The sequence below is a fragment of the Asterias rubens genome, chromosome 18, assembly GCF_902459465.1.
Source record: "Asterias rubens chromosome 18, eAstRub1.3, whole genome shotgun sequence".
NCBI classification, from domain to species: Eukaryota; Metazoa; Echinodermata; class Asteroidea; order Forcipulatida; family Asteriidae; genus Asterias; species Asterias rubens.
Window position 1 is genome coordinate 12,782,250 of NC_047079.1, and position 21,461 is coordinate 12,803,710.

Sequence of the window (21,461 nt, forward strand, 5' to 3'; positions counted from 1 at the left end):
TAGGTTTGTTATTTGGACAATACTGTTTATCGAAAGTGTATAATGGCTTTAAAGGCACTGGACACTATCGCTAATTACTCAAAATAATTGTTAGCATAAAATCTTACTTCGGAACAAGCAATGGAGAGCTGTTGATAGTATAAAACATTGTGAGAAACGGCTCCCTCTGAAGTAACGTAATTTTCGCGAAAGAAATAATTGTCCACTAAAGTATTTGAATACGATTTAGAGACCTCAGAATTTTGAGGTTTTGAAATCACAAACCTGTGAAAATTTAAACACATCTGCTCATCGAAGTTGCAAGATAATAATGGAAAAAAAAAAAACATTGGCACTCGAAGTTGTGACAAGGGTGTTTTTTCTTCCATTATTATCTTGCAACTTCGATGACCAGATGTGTTTAAATTTTCACAGGTTTCTTATTTTGTGCATATATTGAGATACACCAAGTGAGAAGTCCGCTCTTTGACAATTAACAAAGGTGTCCAGTGTCTTTAAAGACTAACTTATTACAATACAAAATGCATATGAGCTTTCATAGATACCATTGTATCTGATAAAATAGTTGCTACGAAAGCTTGTGCCCTTTTTTGAGGTTATTTGTTTTTCTTTATGAGCTACCCCTTGTACCTTCCTTGTTTTATTTGTTCAGACTAATACGACTATCCCTATCAAAGTTTTCACAGAAGTTCAAAGTTTTCACAGAAGTTCAAAGTTTTACAACATGTAGAAGAGGGCTTTAAATGGTTAAAATTCTTAATAAATACAAAGCACACTTTGTGTCAAAGGAAAATAAATCTCATATCCCCTAGGTATTCCATTTAAACTAATTTTGTTCAATAAATATCAGTTATTGTTATACCACGTTAACAGATTGTGACTATTTTATTGTATTGGTTGAGAAGCAATCACGTGATGTGATACAAAAACGCATGTACCATGGCTTAGGATGAGTGCTACGCACAGCGCGGAGGGTAACATGAGTTTTGTTATCTCGTCTAGGCCAACCTTACCTTCCCACCGTTGGTCGATTTCCAGTGCTTTGTATGAAACAGCCACGGGTTAGAAGGAATGGTGAAGAATTGTTTCAACTGTTCACCTGCTTATTAAACCACTGCATACTCCATGGTAATAATGTTTGAAGAAGAAGAATAATGTTACTTGGGTATAACAAAACATTTTTTGCACGCTGTGACATGGGTTTTGAGTTATATCGATTGTGCCCGGCCCACCATTGGTTGCTCTCACTTCCTTGTATAACTCCACTTTATAGTTAGGACTCTGGTACTACGCGCACTGATTTCAGTCCTGTGTAGGCAACAGTGAAGATTAAACTGTGGCAACTTTATCATAAAAATGTTTGAAGATGACAGCATGGCCCAGTTTCATGGCTCTGCTTACCATAAGCAAAGAATCAGCACTTACAAAAGCAGGGAATTCTGCTCTTTTGTCAAATAATACTTCACAGATAAGAAAATTATGCTTGCGCGTGTGAAGTCCACGTTACTGGGCATTCCGTTTACACAGCAAGCGCAGAAATTTAGCGCTTGATCTGTTAGTGAAGACTGCTGATGGCAAGTACAGAATTTGGCCTTAAAGGCAGTGGACAATATTGGTAACTACTCAAAATGTTTATTAGCATAAAACCTTTCTTGGTGACGAGTAATGGGAGAGGTTGATGGTATAAACATTGTGAGAAACGGCTCCCTCTGAAGTACCATAGTTTTCGAGAAAGAAGTAACTTTCCACGAATTTGATTTCGAGACCTCGGATTTAGAACTTGATGTCTCGAAATCAACCATCTTAACGCACACAACTTCGTCAAACAAGGGTGTTTTTTTCTTCTCGCAAGTTTGATAACCGATTGAGCTCAAATTTTCACAGGGATGTTATTTTATGCAATGTTGAGACACACCAACTGTGAAGGCTAGTCTTTGACATTCACCAATAGTGTCCACCGCCTTTAAGCAGAGGTATGAAATTGGGTCCAGATCGCCTCCAAAGAAGAGTACCGCTACTCCTCTGTTATCATGGTATGATAAAACGATTGGTCCACGCTGTATGGGGTGCACGTGTATCTCCTCGAGGGCAAATGGCACCCTTGGCTTTGCCGCGGTTCCCCTTGCCCCCTAGGTGAACATAAACACCGTGGACCCAACACAGCGTGCAAGAATTGTACTAATGTATCCCTGTTCTTTTATTAATAATAAAAAAAATAATCAAACGGCATTTGTAAGGCGCACTTTTTCTGTATGAACATTTAAAGGCGCCGGTCCAGGTCAATAAAAGAAATCTCAGATGTTGTAACACAGAGTTTTATGAGAAAAAAACTGTTCTCTGGTTAATGGATGAGACTATTAATTAAAGGAACACGTTGCCTTGGATCGGTCGAGTTTGTCTTTGAAATAGCGTTTGTAACCGTTTGTTATGAAATGCATGGGTAGAAAGATGAGGTAGAAGTAGAATACAATGATCCACACAAATATGCTTCGAAATTACACGGTTTTTGTTTTACCTCGTCGATTAACACGGTCGGCAATTTAAGTAAACGAAGTCAAAATTTTGACTCCCATAAATGGCCGACCGTGTTAGTTCGTTAAGTAAAAGGAAAACTGCATGTTTGAGGCAAATTTGTGATGGATCATTGTATTCTACTTTTCTAACCATATGCATTTCATAACAAACGGTTACAACTGAGGCAGCGTGTTCCTATGAGGATTTCTGCCATGGGAAATACTCCTTACAAAATCTTAGTCCCCCATGTCATGGATGCCCATATGGACATTGCAACCTGAACCCATACTTTTCAAGTCACTTCAATTTTTGCACCAAATAACATCCAGTTTAAAAGCTAATGCGCATAACATAAGTTGTCTATTGTAGCGGCGGTGCCGATCGACTGGTAGGGGGCGCCAGCACGACTCCCCTTCTGAGCAACGCTTGTGGCCCAGACGAGCCGATCGTGTCTGCTCGCTGGAGAGGGCGGTATCTGGCTTAGGGTTCTTTTTCGTATAGTTTTATGATTGTTGCGTGTGAATAAACCTCCTAAGAAATGGACAGAAAAGGCAGTTAATTGTACCTTCAATTGTGTCATTAAACTGTGTACAACGCAACCCACGGTCAACGCTACATTGGTGGCAGCGGCGGCACAGTTTGGACAAGGAATAAAGGTAGTTTTTCTGAGTTGATAAATACACGAGACCGAGCAAGTATGGAGTCCGACTCACCACACGGCGAGGACAGCAGTTGCCAGGGAGGAGGCCAGACTTATTCCCCCAATTTTCATTCTTTGACAACTGAAGACAATTTGCTATCATTAGAGGAACAGAGGGTAGAGGTGTTGTTACCCGAGATTTTTAGACAGTCTTTGGACACAGCCAGGCTTAGCCACACCAGGTGAAATGTTCGGAGGGCTAGGCAGCAAGCATACAAGTAGTACACAATTCAATTCAGAACATATACATGCTACACACACACTCACGTCGGACGGACATAACCACTCGGAGCCGTCTCGTTCGACACATTCATACACCAGACATTCATTTAATTTCAGAGCGGCCCCCGCGCTGCATACACATTTCTATCGGACTTACGGATTCACTCGGAGCCGTCTCGTCCGACTCTCAATCATACACCAGGCACACATTTCAATACAGGGCGCCCCCCCCCCCCCCCGCTGCATACACATTTACGTCGGACCCACGGAACCACTCGGAGCCGTACCGTCCGACATGCACCCATCACACAACTTACTCAGACATACCTCACTCCAGAGCAGCCCCCCGCTGCATACACATTTACGTCGGACGCACGGAACCACTCGGAGCCGTACCGTCCGACATGCACCCATCACACACCACAGACACATCTCACTCCAGAGCAGCCCACCGCTGTGTACACGGTTCTGTCGGACGCACGGAACCACTCGGAGCCGTACCGTCCGGCACACATTCACCACCCGGAGATTTCAGAGTTCCCCCACAGGATCCGCATACCACTGATGCTGCCGGATCAATTTGATGGAGTCTCCCCGTGGGCAGATTATCTTCTTCATTTTGAGAGCGTTGCCACAATCAACCAGTGGAGAGAAACTGAGAAGGCAATGTTCCTGGCTTCACATCTGAGAGGCCTGGCACTGGAGGCACTTGCCGACATGACACCTGAGGCACGCAAAGTGTATTCATCCATCCTGGAGCATTTCGAGGAACGATTTGGGGATACAGCCAAGGTTCCAGAGGTCACGGTGAAACAATCGGCAGTTTGGGACAGTTCATTCAACGCTTAGTATCCAAGAGCTACCCTCAGTTTCCCGTACAGGCACGGGAGGACTTGGCAGTGGATGCGTTCCGTAATGCGCTGGGGGACGAGCAACTACAACAACACATATTTTCCCGGAAAGTGACAACTCTGACTGAGGCAATCACGCTCGCTACCGAGATGGAGGCATTCCTTGACTGGCAGGCACAGCAAAGGAAGAACAAGCAAGGCGTTGTAGATGTGATGTCAGTAGAACAGCCTCCACCCCCTCAATCGGTGATAAACAAGAACACATCCACGTCATTGGAGAATACAGTCAGTGTTGTTATAATGGGAAGGCGTATCTGGGGCACGCCTGGACGGCTGGGACTAGGCTCAGGAGATACCTGGCAAAAGGCGAGGTCCCGAGGACAATAGTGTTACATCTAGGGACCAAAGATATATTGAAGGAAATTTCGGGACAGATAAGACATAGGGTAAAAGAGAGCCTAAAGGTAATTAGGAATATCCTACCCTACACACGGTTAATTTGGTCAGACGATTGTTAAGTGCGAAGTATCAAAGTAAAGTTAAAGGAGGGCACTTGGGATTTTATGCAAAGAAGATACTTCGGGAGATGCAAAACGCACATGTTATAAAACACCCCCATCTCGTTACCCCTTCCCGGAAGGTGCGTACTGGCAAGACATGATTCATTTGGTTCATAACATTTATCAGACGGGTTGAGGTTCTCTCACACTCGGACAAAGTTTTGTAAATAAAAATCAAACAAAATAATAATAAAAAAGGGGGGGTGGTTGGGCGTTTGGGCAAATTTTTATATCAAAATTTGCTTTGTCGGTAAGTTTAGGTTGTTCCTATAAACAAGAAGCTAATAGGCATGGAAGCCTGTGAGGAAGTGGTAAATTAATTTATGTGAATTGATATGGATAAATATGGTGGTAATAAAATGATGTGATTGTATATAAAGAAGTAAATTAATTTGGTACCTTCTTGGCAACTCGCTGGAAGTGGGAACCTCATTGACCCGGAGTTTTCTCCAGTCAATGAATGCATTTATAATTATAATAATTGTAAATGGTCTGGTACCTTCTTTGGCAAATCGCTGAGAATTGGGAACCTTTGCGGATTGGAAATTTACCGTTCGCAGAGTGTAATTGGGAACCTTTGCGGATTGGAAATTTACCGTTCGCAGAGTGTAATTGGGAACCTTTGCGGACTGGCTGCAAAGTGTATTTATAATTGGAACTGGTATACTTCTTTATGAGTGGATACCACTGGATGGAATTAAATAAAGGGAAATCCCTTATATTATTATGAATTGGCGTTTTACCACGGAATTCAGAGTACGGAATAAATTAACTCTTGGCAGTGTTCACTACAACAACAAATCCTTGTGTCTGTGTATATTTATCAGGTGGTAATGAAGGAGCAGCAGAAGTAATTGATCTTTCACCCCATGATGTTATGGCCAGGGGGTTCCTGAAAAGATGTTTGTTATTAGATCGCATATAGACTGGCGGTTGGAAGTATGGGGTTGGAGTCCTTCTGAGAGATATGGTGATAAAGTGCCTTTTGATATGAGCGATAGACATACACAAGGATCTTGAAGATGATTCTATCCTTAATGGGTAGCCAATGTAGATCTTGTAGGATAGGTGTGATGTGACTCTAGTGTTGGACCGAGTTACAATTCTGACGGCAGTATTTTGAAGGCGAGACAAGCGGTAAATTGATTATTATGCAGTCCATAGAGGAGAGAGTTTCCCATGACAAGTCGGGAGGTTACAAATGTGCGAACGAGTTGCTCTGTAGTATTTGCTTCATTTACTTTACTTACTTCGTTTATTTGTTTATTTTATATTTTTAGTTTAGGGGTAACCAACTACATATTGTGCTCTCATTGCATGTTTGCGTCGTGTGAAAGCTTGCGAAATCTCTTAATGTCATCCCATTTGTGATGAACCACTTTGGTAGTTCTGAGGACTTTTCCAACACAGTTGATTCTCCGCGATTTGCCCAGGTGTCGGCCTTTCTATTCAGCGTTACAACATCTGAAAATTTGTTGTTAAGCACCTACCAATCCAATGCAACAAGGTAAACTAACTTCACTATCTCAGCAGGCGAGAAACTTCGCCTTCCAATACCCCTTTGCCTCCTCGTGTTGAACGGTCTTCCTCCTTGCTTTAGTCTGGCTCTCCATGTTTGCAGGGTGACAAATATCTTCTAAATACCACAGAGACAGCATGGTGCGTAGTTATAGAAGATAAGAAGAATGAACTTGAATATAAAGTGGTAATGAATCTGAAATAAAAGATTCGTTTTTACAAATCCAAAATTATGTATAAAGTATACTTTACATATAATTTAGTACTAGTAGTTACGTTTCACTCCTAAGCTAGGAGCTTTGTAAATTATATGTTTAGTAACATCATACACAATTTTGGATTTGTAAAAACAAATCTTTAATTTAATATTCTTCCGCAATCCAGACGAACTTATTTAATGGTAATGAATCTATTCGTCTTATTTTCTTTTTCTTTGTTTTTGTTATTGTTCTTTTTAAAGTTTGTTTTCTTGTAGAAGTATCTCTCATCGAAATAGTTACACTTGATCAAGCCTTGACTTTATAGATGTTTTCAAGAAATTTATAGTTCCACAGCATTTAGTTTTCTCTCGGTCACATGAAGTAAAGGATTTATTTCACTAAATGTTTTTTACAATATTATGTTTTGTTTAAGACGAATGGCAAGCAGGTAAAGACAAGACAAACAGCAAGTACGTGTGGAATTTGGAACAATTTAAAGACGTCAATCCACTTGAAACTGACAATATTTTAGGTGAGTCGTTGCTTCATGTACCAATTTGAACAAGTACAATCTATCGTCTGTATGGCACAGCCAATGTAACCAAGGTTTGTCGTTTGGAACATGATTTTGTCTACAACCCTTGCGCCGCATCTATACTGAGCTAAATGTACATGTACGTACATGATGTGGGGTTGTGTCACTTATTGGCACGGGCTTTAGGCTAGATGCCGCACGTCGTCATTTACAAACTGCGGTGACATAGACGTAGGCTACCATAATTGCCGTATAATGAGAGTTAAGTTTTATATTCCAACAAACCTAATTCGGTTTTACCCCATTACATTACTTTTTTTTGCACTTTTTTTTATTATTTTTATTTTTTATATCACAATATTACGTACAATCTGTGTCCGTCTTATTAGAGAGGTTTCGCAGAGTCGCGGATACGAATACGCATACAGATATCGAACCGTACGCGTTCGCGTCAAGAGAGCTGTGTAGTTTTGTTTTGCAAAATTCTAACGAATACCCTCAACTTGAGGCTCAAGAGGGCGCTATTAGCCAAATGTACAGTACATAAAAACTCCACAGGCTAAACTGACATCCGTCGCCTAACTTTTTAGTCCATTTCTCTTTTTTGAAGCATGGTGGAACAATGTCCAACTACATCCATGTATGATACCTCTAAAAGACATGGTGAAAACTTGGTGCATTAAAAAATAAAAATCCGATCCAAAAACATGAACAAAATATAATCGTTCTTACTTAAGTGTATGGCGACAGATTCCCGTTTTGAGCGACTATTCTAACTTGTGTACAACGGTTATACGTCACATCCCCAGGGACCTCAAAAAGTGATGACGTATTATGACGTATCCGTTCACGTAAGAGTATCGGTGACTCTGCGGAACCTCTCTAATAGGGAGCTGTCAACCACGGAAGAAACCTTTGACTATCTAATTTATCTGTAACACGGAACAGTATTTTTAACAACAGAATTTAGTTGAAGAAATCATTCCTTATTTATTTTTGCAAATGCAGTTATAACATAGAAACCAGCAATAAACTTACAATAGAAGTTTATGGCCAGGACTGATTACTAATCGGGGCACAGAGGGGCTTTGTCCAAGTCATCAGGGATTAACAGCCGCCCATCTATTCCTTTGTGTACCAAAAGCTAGGAAGCAGGGGCAAGGAGATCATGAATATGCAGGTTACCAAACCAAGCGGTGTGCATTCACCTGTTGATAATCATGCTCATTACAGCACCGGACGATTCGGCCAGTTTCGGCCTAGCTCTCGGGGGGTTAAATATATACGTGCACCCTAACCAGGACGATTTAATATAGAAACTTTTATTTGACAGTTGTATTAACTTTGCTTATTTGTTGCAACGTCATATGAATTGGACAGAGTTCAAAGACTACAAACTAGTGCAGCTCGTTTAGTATGTTCCACACCCTTGAGAGAACATATTATTACCCCTACACTTAGGGAACTTCATTGGCTACCAATTAGAGAACGAACCCATTTTAAGATTGCTCTTCTCGTTTTTATGCTTTAACAAAACTACACCTCATTATAACCACTTAACTGTCACATTACACTCCTCCACGATTTCTTCGATCAATCGCTTGAATGTTCCCCGAGCAAACAAAGTCTCTCCAATAGACCGTGTAAGTCTCACGATGATAAGGTCGCCACTGAGCTTCCGGGCACCACATAGCCATCAGCTGGGGAGATTAACGTGCGTGCAATTGTAGTGTGATTTTGTTTCTGTCTGATCACTTTTTGTCAATCCACAAAACATATTTATCGAATGATTACATTTACAGTTACCAGTCACTAAAATCTGTAAACTTAAACAAATTAAAATGAATAAGAAATGCGCCACCATCCGGCTCGAAGTGCCCGATTGGTAAGTAAAGTGAATATGTTGACTACACTAGTACACCGAAGTTAGTTTTGTTTAAATAAACATAACATTTTCATCTTATTCGAGCAAAAATATTCACCTAATTGTTTCTATGACACATCATTGCCCCCTTGGCTCGAAACTCCAACGGCAGTTTCGCTTTTTATCATTGGACAGACATTTATTAAATATTAAATTAAATCGTTACCTCAAACAAGGTCAAAAAAAAAAAAAAAAAAAAATACATTGTCAATTTTAATGTATTTTGTCAGAACAGACTAATTTGCAAGCACATAAAGCAACATAAGGCAAGTTGTGTATTGCTTTTTACACGAACGTTTTACTATACTACTCAAGTCAAGCTTTAACAACTTTTTATTTCAACAAACTGAGGATTTTAATTTGAAGACACCTTTTCTGGGGTACGTTACACCAAACCATAAGTTAATGGCTAAATTCTGTTGTTTTGAAGCATTTTCTAATACCTTTCAAAATTCAACAAATAATTGTAAGCATAAAAACCTTACTTGGTGATGAGCAATGGAGAGATGTTAATAGTATAAAACATTGTGAGTAACGGCTCTCTCTGAAGAAAACTAGTTTTTGAGAAGAAGTACTTTCTCGAATTGTTGAGGTCTCAAATTCAAGGCATCTGAAAGCACACAACTTGTGCGACAAGGGGTGTCTTCCCATTATTCTCTCGCAACTTCGACGACCAATTGAGCTCAAATTAATATTCACGGGTTTGTTAATTTAAGAATATGTTGAGATACACCGAGTGTAAAGACGTAACTAGTGCTTGCAAGTTTCTTAATGTGTCCTGCCTTTGCCCTTAAAAGGTAATTTTAAACTGATTTTCAATTGTATCCATTGTTTTCTCAGAGTCTCCTTCCGCACAAATGCTTTTGGGAAACAAGAATATTCAATGGAGCAAAACAAATTAAATGAACACATTGCGAACAAAATGTTTTTACTATTTACAACTTTTGGACGAGATTGAAGTCTTGTTGATTGTTTAACACGTAACGCAGGATTCCGCCTTGGGCCGGTGTTTCATGGAAATCTGTTCCCTGAGATTCTGTCCCAATTTTGGGGAGGTGTGTCAGGAGATTATGTTCTCCCAAAATTCCCTCCCCCTTATACGGCAAACTTGTTACAAACTACTTGTGATAGCGCCTTCGTTTAAGTCACCCTCACTCAGCCCATGTTAGAGTTTCCCAAACAGGGGAAAGAATCTCCGGCAGCAGTCCTGGAGAATTGCGCGTGGCCCTTGAGGTAGTTTCCTCCTCCACAGTGAGCGGTGACCATGGTGGTTTTTTTTTACTTTCGAAAGCACCCTCTTTTGGTTCAATCTGCTTCCGACCGTAATGATATCAGAATCTCCGACGACAAATCAATAGCACTCCGGCTCTTCGTTAACTGCGGCCCCTACCAGCCTGGGGAACCTTGGAGGGACCAGTTCATTTCGTTTGTTTGCAGTTTTTTCGAAAGCAAAAAAAAACATCATGTTCTGTCGCCAGTCAAATGAGCCGAGTTTTGTTCCTCCGACAACGGAGCCTCCAATCCCGGCCAAAATGCTTGGGCCAACCATTCCTACGTTATATATAACCACTCCCTGTCTATTTCACACTGACAATAAATCTTGTCTGCCCCCGTCCCGCCCCTCTCAATGTTGAATGTAACGCTGAAGACCGGCAGTCGGAACCAACTATGAAATGGGGCAGGGGGGCCAAAAAGATATGGCCGGGATTGCAGTCTGGGTAACAACACCGCAGACTGTATGTACGTAGTAAATATAAATAAAAGAGGGCGCTATTGTAATTTTCATCCCCTGGTTTCAAAGAAAACGGTGTTCGCAAGCACACATACAACCAACGTTCAGATCTGCACACATCACATCGTACATTGTTGACAAATTTATACGAAGAGAGCGCTTTGAAAATATATTCCCAATTAAAATAACACCACGGAGCCACAGCGCCCTCTACGTATATTTTCTTACAGTTTGCCGTCTACATAGGGTGCGTTCGATTAGCTTCCCTTGGTCGACCCCGCGGTGCTCACTCGGATAAGAGCTAATCGAACGATCACACTCGCCCTCTCGTGGTGACGGCATGCACCTCAGGTCACCCCCAACTGACCCACTCCACAAGCAGGGCACTGGGGGCTGACCCGGGTGAGCCCCTGGAATGACGTTAATGCAATTTGAACGTACCGAGGGCAGACCGGGGTTGACCTAGGGAAGCTATACGAACGCACCCATAGATTGTTGGTTGTGTACAGGGAGAGGCGACCGGGGATTATTTGTCCAGGGTTTAGGTCCAATGCGCAGGTGCGTAAGTCAGTCAATGCATGTGCTTTCCAATGAGGCACTGGGACCGATTTGCTCGACCCCACCGGTCTCATCTAGCAACACTGGGAAGGGCTGATGAGCTTGTACAACTTATATCATTCATGAGGGTCTGGTCAATAATAAGAGAACAAGTTGAATTCTAGATTATCAGACTATAAGAAAATAAAGCTCAACATTTTACTTAATTGTGCTGGGCAAACGGTTGTTATACCATTGTGCCATTTAAAAAAGCGTGCTCTGAACTATTTGACACAGCAACTTCAGTCTGATGATTTCAAATTTAAGGGTTTGGGTTCTTTTTGTAGGAGGACAAAAACACAATGTTCACTGATTTACATTAAACTTACACTGTTCAAAGATAGTAGAACGTTTCTCTTTAACAACTACTTGCTGAGGTGCTGTAGTTTTTGAAAAGTAGAAAAAACAATGTTGGGGAAATTGTTTAGCTTGTAAACTGTGTTTAGCAGTAATGATATTTAAAAACTCATTATATATCCAAACGGAAAAAAAAAAAAAAAAAACGATCGACTGATACTACGTCAATGTTTATTCCTTAAAATGTACTTATTTAAACAAACAAAATACACTATTTCTAGAACTATGATATATATCTTAACATTAGTACACTAAAATAATGATTAATAATTTGTTGATAAATAATGATTTGTAGCAATATATGTATCAATTATTATCTCATGTATTCTAACGTTAATCCAAACATTAAACACAAGTGGTTTCGAGGACCTCTAATGTTTTTTGTTTAATTTTACTGCCAACGACACTTTTATGTAGTAAGGGAGATCAGACAAGATAAACTGCAGTATTGTGTAACCAGCTCATGAGGAAAATTGTATTTTCCAAATTCACAGTAAATGGTGCTTTTTTGTTGGTAAACCTTCTTGATACAGCAAGATTGGTTTCATGCCGTTTTGACGGTTAAACCAATCGCTGTACAGAAATGTGCATCCCCTCTTTAACAAGTTATTGTGACATCATCAAACGTTTTATACAAAGGTTGTTCAAAACGAATACCCAATGTTTCATCTGCACTAAAAAGGTGCTCTCTCTTTTAAAAACAAACTCACGCGAAACTACGAGGAACAGTTATATGTTTCATAATATCGAGACGTGTTCGGGAAAGGAAGACACAAAAGAAATGTTTTCCAGGAACTTTAAAACGCTATGACCTTTTGATCAGAAGTTATCATTATTTTGTTTAATATCATAAGACATCAACATAAGACAACTGTTACCAATTGTTAGGTGAAATATTTGTATTTTGTTGCTTCAACAGGGTACAGCCTTTTCCACCAATTTAAAATGTTTGAATAAAAATTGCAGGCATAACCGGCGGCCATAATGAATTCTATCAAGGAATATAAAGTTACAGTTGTTTTCATATACTATTAACTAAACTATCGGTTTTTTATTGCGTAGTTTCATTTTGCATATTAATTTGAATGTCGTAGAGTCGTTTCAAGGACTCATCATTGCACCCTCGGAATTACAGTAGAAATATAAAATTTTCCCGAAGATGTGATAAAAAAAAGAAAAAAAAAGATGAACTGATATTTATCGCACAATTAACGTGACAGAAAAAACAACACATTTTAATGTTTTCGCCACAATAAACACGTTTGCAATACCACGCTCTAAAACATAACGTTTTTAATCAAACTAATTGTCCTACATGCATTAAAACAACTGTTAATTTATTATATTCATCTAAACAAACTGCCCCATCTAAACACAATTAACTAGGTGATTATTGTATTTCGAAACACATAAATCGTTATATAAAACAGTAAAACGTTTCCGTGTGTTTTTATGTTTGATTTAGATTTCGTACAGCAGGAATCCTGTAAAAGACGTGTCATGGTTAGAGCCACTATATACTGGACCGTTTACAGCTAAGTGAACTTGATCTCCGTAGTGCAGGGGAATCACTGCACTGCTGCTCACTTGATGATAACCTGCATCGTATACACTCCCTGCAACAATGTTGTTACCGTTCTTCCTCAGGAGGACATATAGGTAAGACTCACTTGATGATTTATAGACTGAGAACATCAATACGTATACCCCAGGCACATTACACGTAAACGTGCCGTTATTCAAGTTGAAATCAGTCCCTTCCTCTGAAAACAATAACTCTTCAAAGGGCAGGGGATCCCAGGAGGATGGAGGGCTGAAGACGGCATTCCTCACTGCAGTGAAGGCGGACCGTCGCGTACTACATTCACCTGCTTCACCAGTCTGTCCAGCTGGTCCAGGTTCACCTCTCTCCCCCTTCAGACCATTCATCCCATGCAGACCTTGAGGTCCTTGTTTTCCTGGTTGACCGACTCCTTGATCTCCCTTTTGTCCATGATCCCCTTTAGCGCCTGGCTCACCACCCAGTCCATCTGACCCCTTGTCTCCTTTAGCCCCGGGTTGACCTACCTCACCAGGGGAGCCTGCATCACCTCTCGGGCCTACAAGCCCTTGACCATGGTTTCCATTAGATCCGGGGATTCCCGGTATACCGGCTGGGCCCTGGCAGCAGGAGTTACACGTCAGTCCCGGATCAGGTGAAACTGCTGCTGTAGCCACCAATAACCAAACTTGCATAAAAGCCAAGACAATGGCCACTGCTATAGTAATCTTCATCTGTAAGTTGAAAGACAGACGGAAAACAAACAATTACAACATTTATAGCAATGTTGTTTTCGTAGCTGGGAGGGTTGGTCATGTGTCAGTTGGTCCAAACTTTTTATGTATTCGCCCGTAAGGTATTAGATTTGATAAAATGGTACATTAGTTGACTAACCGAATTAAATTCTAAGTTTGATGAACTAAATCAGTAAAATAAATGAAGTGGGTGTTAATTTTATTTTGAAATCACTTTTTTTTCAAAAGAACTGGACTTATAAACAAAGTTAGCTTTAGTTAGTTGGCATAATTACCCCCCATTCTAATGTATGGTGTTTGTTTTGCAAGAGCAGATATACTAATGAATATGTATGTTTAAGTTTACACTAATGAATATGTATATTTCTCCCAAAGGCTGTGAACTCTTGTTATTATGCTAATGTTGTAACTTGGTTTATGAATAGGAGTGCAGAGGTCAGTGCCTTCCCTTTCCTTGTGGTATGCAATATTTTAGGGAGTGGCATTGAAGTGCCTATATCTCAACAGTGTCGCGCTACAATTACAACCTTTGAGGTTGTTCTTTTACTGCAATTGTAATGCTTAATCAGAAACAGATTTCTCAGGCTGTTATTTTAAGCAATTGATTGGCAGAGAACTGAAGTGGCAGAGATCGGCAGTTTGAGATTGGAAACAAGGAAAAAATCGTAAATTGAAATATTGCTTATTGTTTTTGAGGATAATGATTCTAATTGAGCAGAATTCTTAAAACTAAATTGTTCTTTGAAATGTGTATTTCATGCTGTATTAATGGAGCATTGGATTTGAATAGCTTTGTAATTTGAATACTCTGAATTTGAGAAGAAGAAATCAGACAAAAAAATTGTTTGAGAAGTGCATGTGTATTTATCAAAATGAAGGAGAGCATCAGGCATTATTGTATTTGTTTTAATAATTATTTTATAGATGGCCATGATATTGAAGTGGGAATCTAAACCTCTCCTAGAAGTTCAAAGGGACTATACCCTCCCTCATAGAGTGAGAAGCGTTAATGGAAGTTCTGAGACGGACAAAAAGGAAGGCAGGAGAGTCTATGACACGTGCCTAAGTGTTAGAAGAAGAGTGGAGCAAGACATTGGTACCGCAGGACAGTTTAACCTTTGGACATTTTCACGGTTGGCCAATTTTATTCACCCAATATTTTGAACATTTTGGTCGGAGTTGAAGTCATAAGCTTTATTTGACAAGATTGAGACGAAGTGTTTTGAGTTTATTGATTAGTTTCCGTAGAATCAAAGATATAGTTATTCAGTGTACTTTTTCAAGAAATGGGGCAGTGTCCCCAGTGATTGTAAATAAATGTAAAATAATTGTAAATACAATATCTTGTCGAAGAGACTTTTGTTCTAGAGTTAGCAAACTGTCTTTCGCGTCACGGTTGCATTGGGTTAACTGTGACATTAGTTTTCCAAAATGTTGTGGTCTTTTTGAAAGCAACTAAATGAGAACGCCTTTAGAGTGTTAAAACTGTTTATAATTGATATTATTATCAACAGAAGTGTCGTTGCCGAACGGTTTAGAGCACCAAACTCTGGTGTTTCTGATCAGCAGAGTTAGGGTCCGTTCCCGAGCCGTGACACTTATTGCTTCGTCATTAGGAACGTAAAGCCGTCGGTCCCATGTGTTGTGTATAACGCATGTAAAGGAACCCAGTGCACTTATCGAAAAGTGAAGGGGTTCACCTGGTGTTGGCTGCTGTGTACGCCGTGCCACCTTGTAACTCCTTCTTAGGTGCTACATAAATGGTTCTCATCGAGTTCTTCGAGTTCATCACTTCAATAAGTTATCTTTCTGATAGTTGGTAAAATTATACTCAGCGCCTTGAGTACCTTGTTGGTAGATACGTGCGCTAGATAAGACTTCGATGTCATTACTGTGTATTATTCGTCGGATTGCCACTCTACGGGTGCGAATGATAACAGGTCTGTTGTATATAATTTGGTTTGCGCCTTAACACCATGTGTGTACCTACTTGCCAGGTAGAGTTTGTTCTTAGAGAACTGTCTTGCTTAATGCTACTACCGCGGAGTAGATTGTTCGGGTGCTCGGGAGACTTATCAGTTCTGAAAAGAACTGTACTGCTTATTAACTATTACCTGGGCGGATGAAATAGAAATAGGCTGGGACTATTATTTTAGCTTATATGATCGTAATTAACTGTACTACCGCGGAGTCAGTTCTTGGGTTGCTCTAGTCATCGTCAGGAGCAACCCAAGAACCATGGAGGTTGACTTTAGAATTGAATTATATGTTGTTACCATTTGAAAGACCTATTTGAAACATCACAGTTTCGATCCATACATATGATACCTAATTAGTTACTCGGCGATTATGTGGTGTCACTTGGAGCCACTCAGACAACAAAACTGACTTGAAAAACAAATGTTGTCAAAAGTGGAATGTGAACCTTGGACCCATATTGTTTCGGCGCTCTCCAACTGAGTTATCAATCCATAATGTTCACGATTTACCTTTTTGCCAGAAATGTTTAAAATAGTTTTTTTTTACTAATGTTTCGCACAAAATAGAACTAGAAAACATTTTACTGAGAGTACAGAGTAAGGGTAGAACCGAGAGTAAAGCTAACTTAATTCAAAACAAACCACAATTGTTTTTATATGTGCTCCTTTGTTAAGGCTGGCTCACACTATGACGATAAGGGGGTACGGCATGCTACGTTTAGCTGCGAATCGCAACTGCGAGTTTGCCGACATTCATCGTGTGTTGTCGTCAATTGTCGCTGACGAATCCGCTAGAGACCGCAGACGGCTGCAAAAATTAGTCGCGTCCGTCCCTACTATGTAAGCCAACCTTTAATAAGGCTGGCTTACATAGTAGCGGGGCAAAACCCAAACGGAAAGTGGCGACAGTGAAAATCCCAAGACGTTGGCGGCAAAGTAAAGGCAAAAAGCCCAAAGTGAAAAATCATAATTAGCTGACGGGGAGGGAACGACCTTCAGTGACAACAGGAAAAGGGTCACACGGCTGGCAGCGGATTGTGTGGCGGCAAGGAACGGCGGCTGATGAAGGTGGGTTGTGGCGACGATGACGTGACTCGTTTGCCGACATCAAACCGTCTGTGTGTGGGTTGTATAACAGTCGAGTTTGGCCTTCCCACTCTTCACAATATTCTGGTCATCCAATCATCAGACAACGACTACCAACGAAATTGTGACGACCTCAAAACGACAATTGATCCCTTGCACGCGCGTCACACGCGGCGACTGATACCACGCTCACCATGTTGGTGGCCAATAGATTTACGTGTGAAAGCAGAGTCGACTAAATAGCGCACTTCTCTGAACAACACACGTTGACATTGACCACCAAAATGGCACCTCCAAGATTATTTTGATGATGACGTCAGGTGAATTGGGTCAATAGGCGGAATCGCACGGCATGGAAATGTCATGCGACTGATAATTGCGGCCGTCTGCGTCAAGGAAATGAGGGTTTGCGTTCTCCAACGAAATCTGAACGGACACGACTGATACTTTCGACCGTCTTTGGTCGCTAGCGGGTTCGTCAGCGACAATTGACGGCAAAACACGTTGATTGGCGGCAAACTCAAAATTGCAATACGCAGCTCGACGTTGCTTGCCGTAACCCTTATTTGTCATAGTGTGAGCCAGTTAGCACCAGGCCGATGACTTGTTCGACCCCCCAAAACTGGGACACTGTTGTCGAGATAATACTTTTGAAGAATTCGTTGACAAGACTTTAGTTTTGAGATGACCTCGTTTTCAAAAGTGATGATTTCAGCGCAGCTATGCATGCAATAAATTATCGGCATTATATAGCCCTGTTCGTACTTCCTGCGAACGCGAATGGGATACGAATGTTTAAGCCACATCACTGTTTTTGCAGGGATTGAACACATTTCAACTGATGCGAATTAAACGTTGCGATTTTGTGACGTCAAAATTTGTAAATATTCGCATTCGCATTTGCAGGAGGTATGAACATAGATTTTTCGCTTGAAAAAGCTATACATCATGGCATTAACGGTGCTTCTAACAAATTGCAGGCGATTATTTCGCTGACCGACTCAATCACAAAACTGTTCATAACAAAAAAAACTGGTACAAAGACAAACAATCACATTTCCTAAAGGGTGAAGACATTTGTAAAACGCACAACAACTGCACTGTAAACAAAAACAAGTTTTTAGGTTCTGTAACAGGTTTCGAACGCGTCAAAGGGTGTATAGGGTTAACACGTAACAGTGTATGGGGCCAATGAGTTGTGTTGAAAGCAATGGTTTGTGCCCATTTATAAACGGCTGATGCGTCAAACCAAACTCGTCAAGCGTTTCGTTTATACTATGATGCGTTTAGTTTGACGCATCAGCCGTTTACTTTATGTTAAGAATGTGTTTATAAGAAGCGTTTAAAATGTGTTCAGCACATCGACGATTGCTGACCACACCAGTGTTTAAGTTTGATGTAGAAAATGGGCGAAACCCAATGTTTTACAACACAACTCATGGGCCCTATACAGTGTTACGTGTTTAACCTAAACCCTTAGATGCGTTCGAAAATTTGTTTTTTGCTGAGGCTTACCATCATTTTAGTTTTTATGTTTGCCATTATTACGTTAAATTGGGTCGAATTTTGCAATTTTTGTTGTAATCTCGCATGATGGCAATGTAATGCCTTAAAAAAAGTACTCAATTGCCCTGGTTAAACAAAACAACTGTCCCTTTAACCGTGGCCCGCCAAGGTTAAAGGATAAAGTGTAAAGATTATCTTAAAACCTTTGGAGCAGGCGATACCCTCGTCTTGCCTCGGTTATTGCCCCCTCGGTTTCCCAAAAGACCATCGACTTCTTATTCTAGGTACATATCTTATATAATGTTCAATCTGAAATAGTCTACCTAATTACTATATATAAAATAATGCAATGGTCACGTCAAACAATGCAATGCCATACCTTTATTGACCATAATTATCTTTAAACAATAATTATGCTTTAAACGAGCAGAAAGTCAAGCGCCGTTTATGTCAATCCAGTGGAAAAGAACTTGAAGTCAAATTTTGTAACAAGGCATTGCACTGAAAACCAGTGTAAAAATTGCCTCGTCCAAAACCACCCGCAAGTACGTATAAACGTGAGAAACGAAACCTTTGAGGCAATTACGGCAAGGTTTCAAAGGGAGATGCAACTGGGTGCACATGTGTGTGTACAATCATAGTACCACCACAGTTCACTAAGATGGCAGAGCTTTAGGAGAGAAGAGACCTTAGCCACTGCATGAGAATATCAGCTGTATCGAGTGGTGTCCCTTTTGGAGCAAAAACTGCAACCGCATTGCAATAGGCTAACCTTAAACCCACTACTTGTATCTGGAAACGAAAGCTTCAGTACGGCAGTAGAATGAGGAACACTTACCTTGATGATGTGTTCTTGTAGTCCAAACCTTCTCAGTTCCTCTCTTCTGATGCAAAGTTGTTATGAACACTGCTGCTGGTGCAGCGCATTTAAATACTGCTGTATTTCCATTGAAGTGCTCATCAGTCTACTTCGGGTTTGATTGACAATCGATGAGCAGCCAATCATAGATACGTGTTAAAGTAACTGATTTATTGCAGTGACTTACTCTACCATCGGTTTGAACGAGGCTGTATGTTACAATAGTGGATCAATACCGTGTTAAAGTCACTGATTGAAAGCAGTGACTTACTTTATCATTGGTTTGAATGAGACTGTATGTTGAATGGATACCAATGGTGAGTCAGTGAGTGAAAGCAGTGACTTACTCAATCATTGGTTTGAATGAGACTGTATGTTGAATGGATACCAATGGTGTAAAACTCTACACTACATTGTGGATGTGTGAAAGTCACTGATTGAAAGCAGTGACTTACTTTATCATTGGTTTGAATGAGACTGTATGTTGAATGGATACCAATGGTGAGTCAGTGATTGAAAGCAGTGACTTACTCTATCATTGGTTCGTATGAGGCTGTATGTTACCAATGGAGCTCAATGTGTACATGCTTTAATGGTATGGTATTTTTACATGTATATCCGCCCTACTGGGTTGCACTGTGTGATTGCTTCCTGAAGTTCCTGGCCGTTTTCCTTCTATTTCCGCTCAATTGATGTATTTCCCTGATGATTGTGAGTTAAAGTGCAAGTTTATTATCATAGAAAGAACTGTGTACGCAATATATATACTGTTAAGATGGATCTCTTTCGTGCTTCCACTCTTTTGAAGTATATGTTTACCAACACTAACTCAGTGTGTTTTTTGCCGAAATCGAAATGCAATGACAATGTATTTATAGTAGAGTGCGCCACCAACAGAGCAACATTAAAGACACTGGACACCATAGGTAATTACTCAACAGAATTGCTAGCATAAAGACTTACTTGGTAATGAGCAATGGAGAGATGTTAATTGTATAAAACATTGTTAGAAACGGCTCTCTCTGAAGAAACCTAGTTTTTGAGAAAGAAATATTTTCTCGAGTTGTTAAGGTCTCAAACTGAAGGCATCTGAAAGCACACAACTTGTGCGACGGGGGTGATTTTCCCATTATTCTCTCGCAATTTTGACGACCAATTGCACTCAAATTAATGTTCACGGGTTTGTTAATTTAAGAATATGTTGAAATACACCAAGTGGAACGACTCACTAGTGGTTGAAAGTTACCTATTAATGTGTCCTGCCTTTGCCCTTAAAGGGTATTTTTAAACTGATTTTCAATTGTATTCTTTGTTTTCTCAGAGTCTACTACCACCGAAACGCACAAATGCTTTTGGGAAACAAGAATATTCAATGGCACAAAAATAATCAATACAAAACACACAAATCAAAATCAATCAAATGAACTTTTGGATGAGATTGAAGTCATGTTGATTGTTTTAAAAAACAGGTAAGACAGGATTCCGCCTTGGGCCGGTGTTTCATGGAAATCTGTCCCCGGAGATTCTGTCCCCATCTTGGGCAACCTCTTTGACATAAAGGACTCGTTCATTTTATTGAAAATCTCAAAATCGTCAAAATGTGCTTAAAGGCAGTGTACACTTTTGGTTAATTACTCAAATTAGCATAAAATCTTACTTGGTAACGAGTAATGGGGAGCTGTTGGCAGTTTGAAAGACTGTGAGAAACGACTTTCTCTGAAGAGACGTAGTTTTCGAAAAAGAAGTAATTTTCCACGAATTTGTTTTCGAGTCCTCAGAATTAGATTTTGAGGCTCTCAAAATCAAGCATCTGAAAGCACACAACTTCGTGTTACAAGGGTGTTTTTTCTTGCATTATTATCTCGCAACTTCGACGACCAGTTGAGCTCTAATTTTCACAGGTTTGTTATTTTATGCAAAGTTGAGATGCGGCAAGAGTGAACACTGGTCTTTGACAATATTACAAAAGGTGTTTACACACATTTGCTCCGAGCTACATTCAGAGTACAGACAAGTTGCAAACACA

At 40.2% G+C, this 21,461-nt stretch overlaps 1 protein-coding gene across 1 annotated transcript; it reads right to left on the minus strand.

The window, feature by feature from the left end:
- Window positions 1–13,171: 13,171 nt before the first annotated feature.
- On the minus strand, window positions 13,172–19,495 carry LOC117302178 (complement C1q and tumor necrosis factor-related protein 9-like). Its single transcript, XM_033785993.1, has 2 exons — window positions 19,415–19,495; window positions 13,172–13,984 (listed from the first exon to the last, which is right to left on the minus strand). Exon 2 carries the CDS (start codon window positions 13,982–13,984, stop codon window positions 13,172–13,174), a length of 813 nt encoding a protein of 270 aa, XP_033641884.1. The 5' UTR covers window positions 19,415–19,495.
- Between the last annotated feature and the right edge of the window lie 1,966 nt (window positions 19,496–21,461).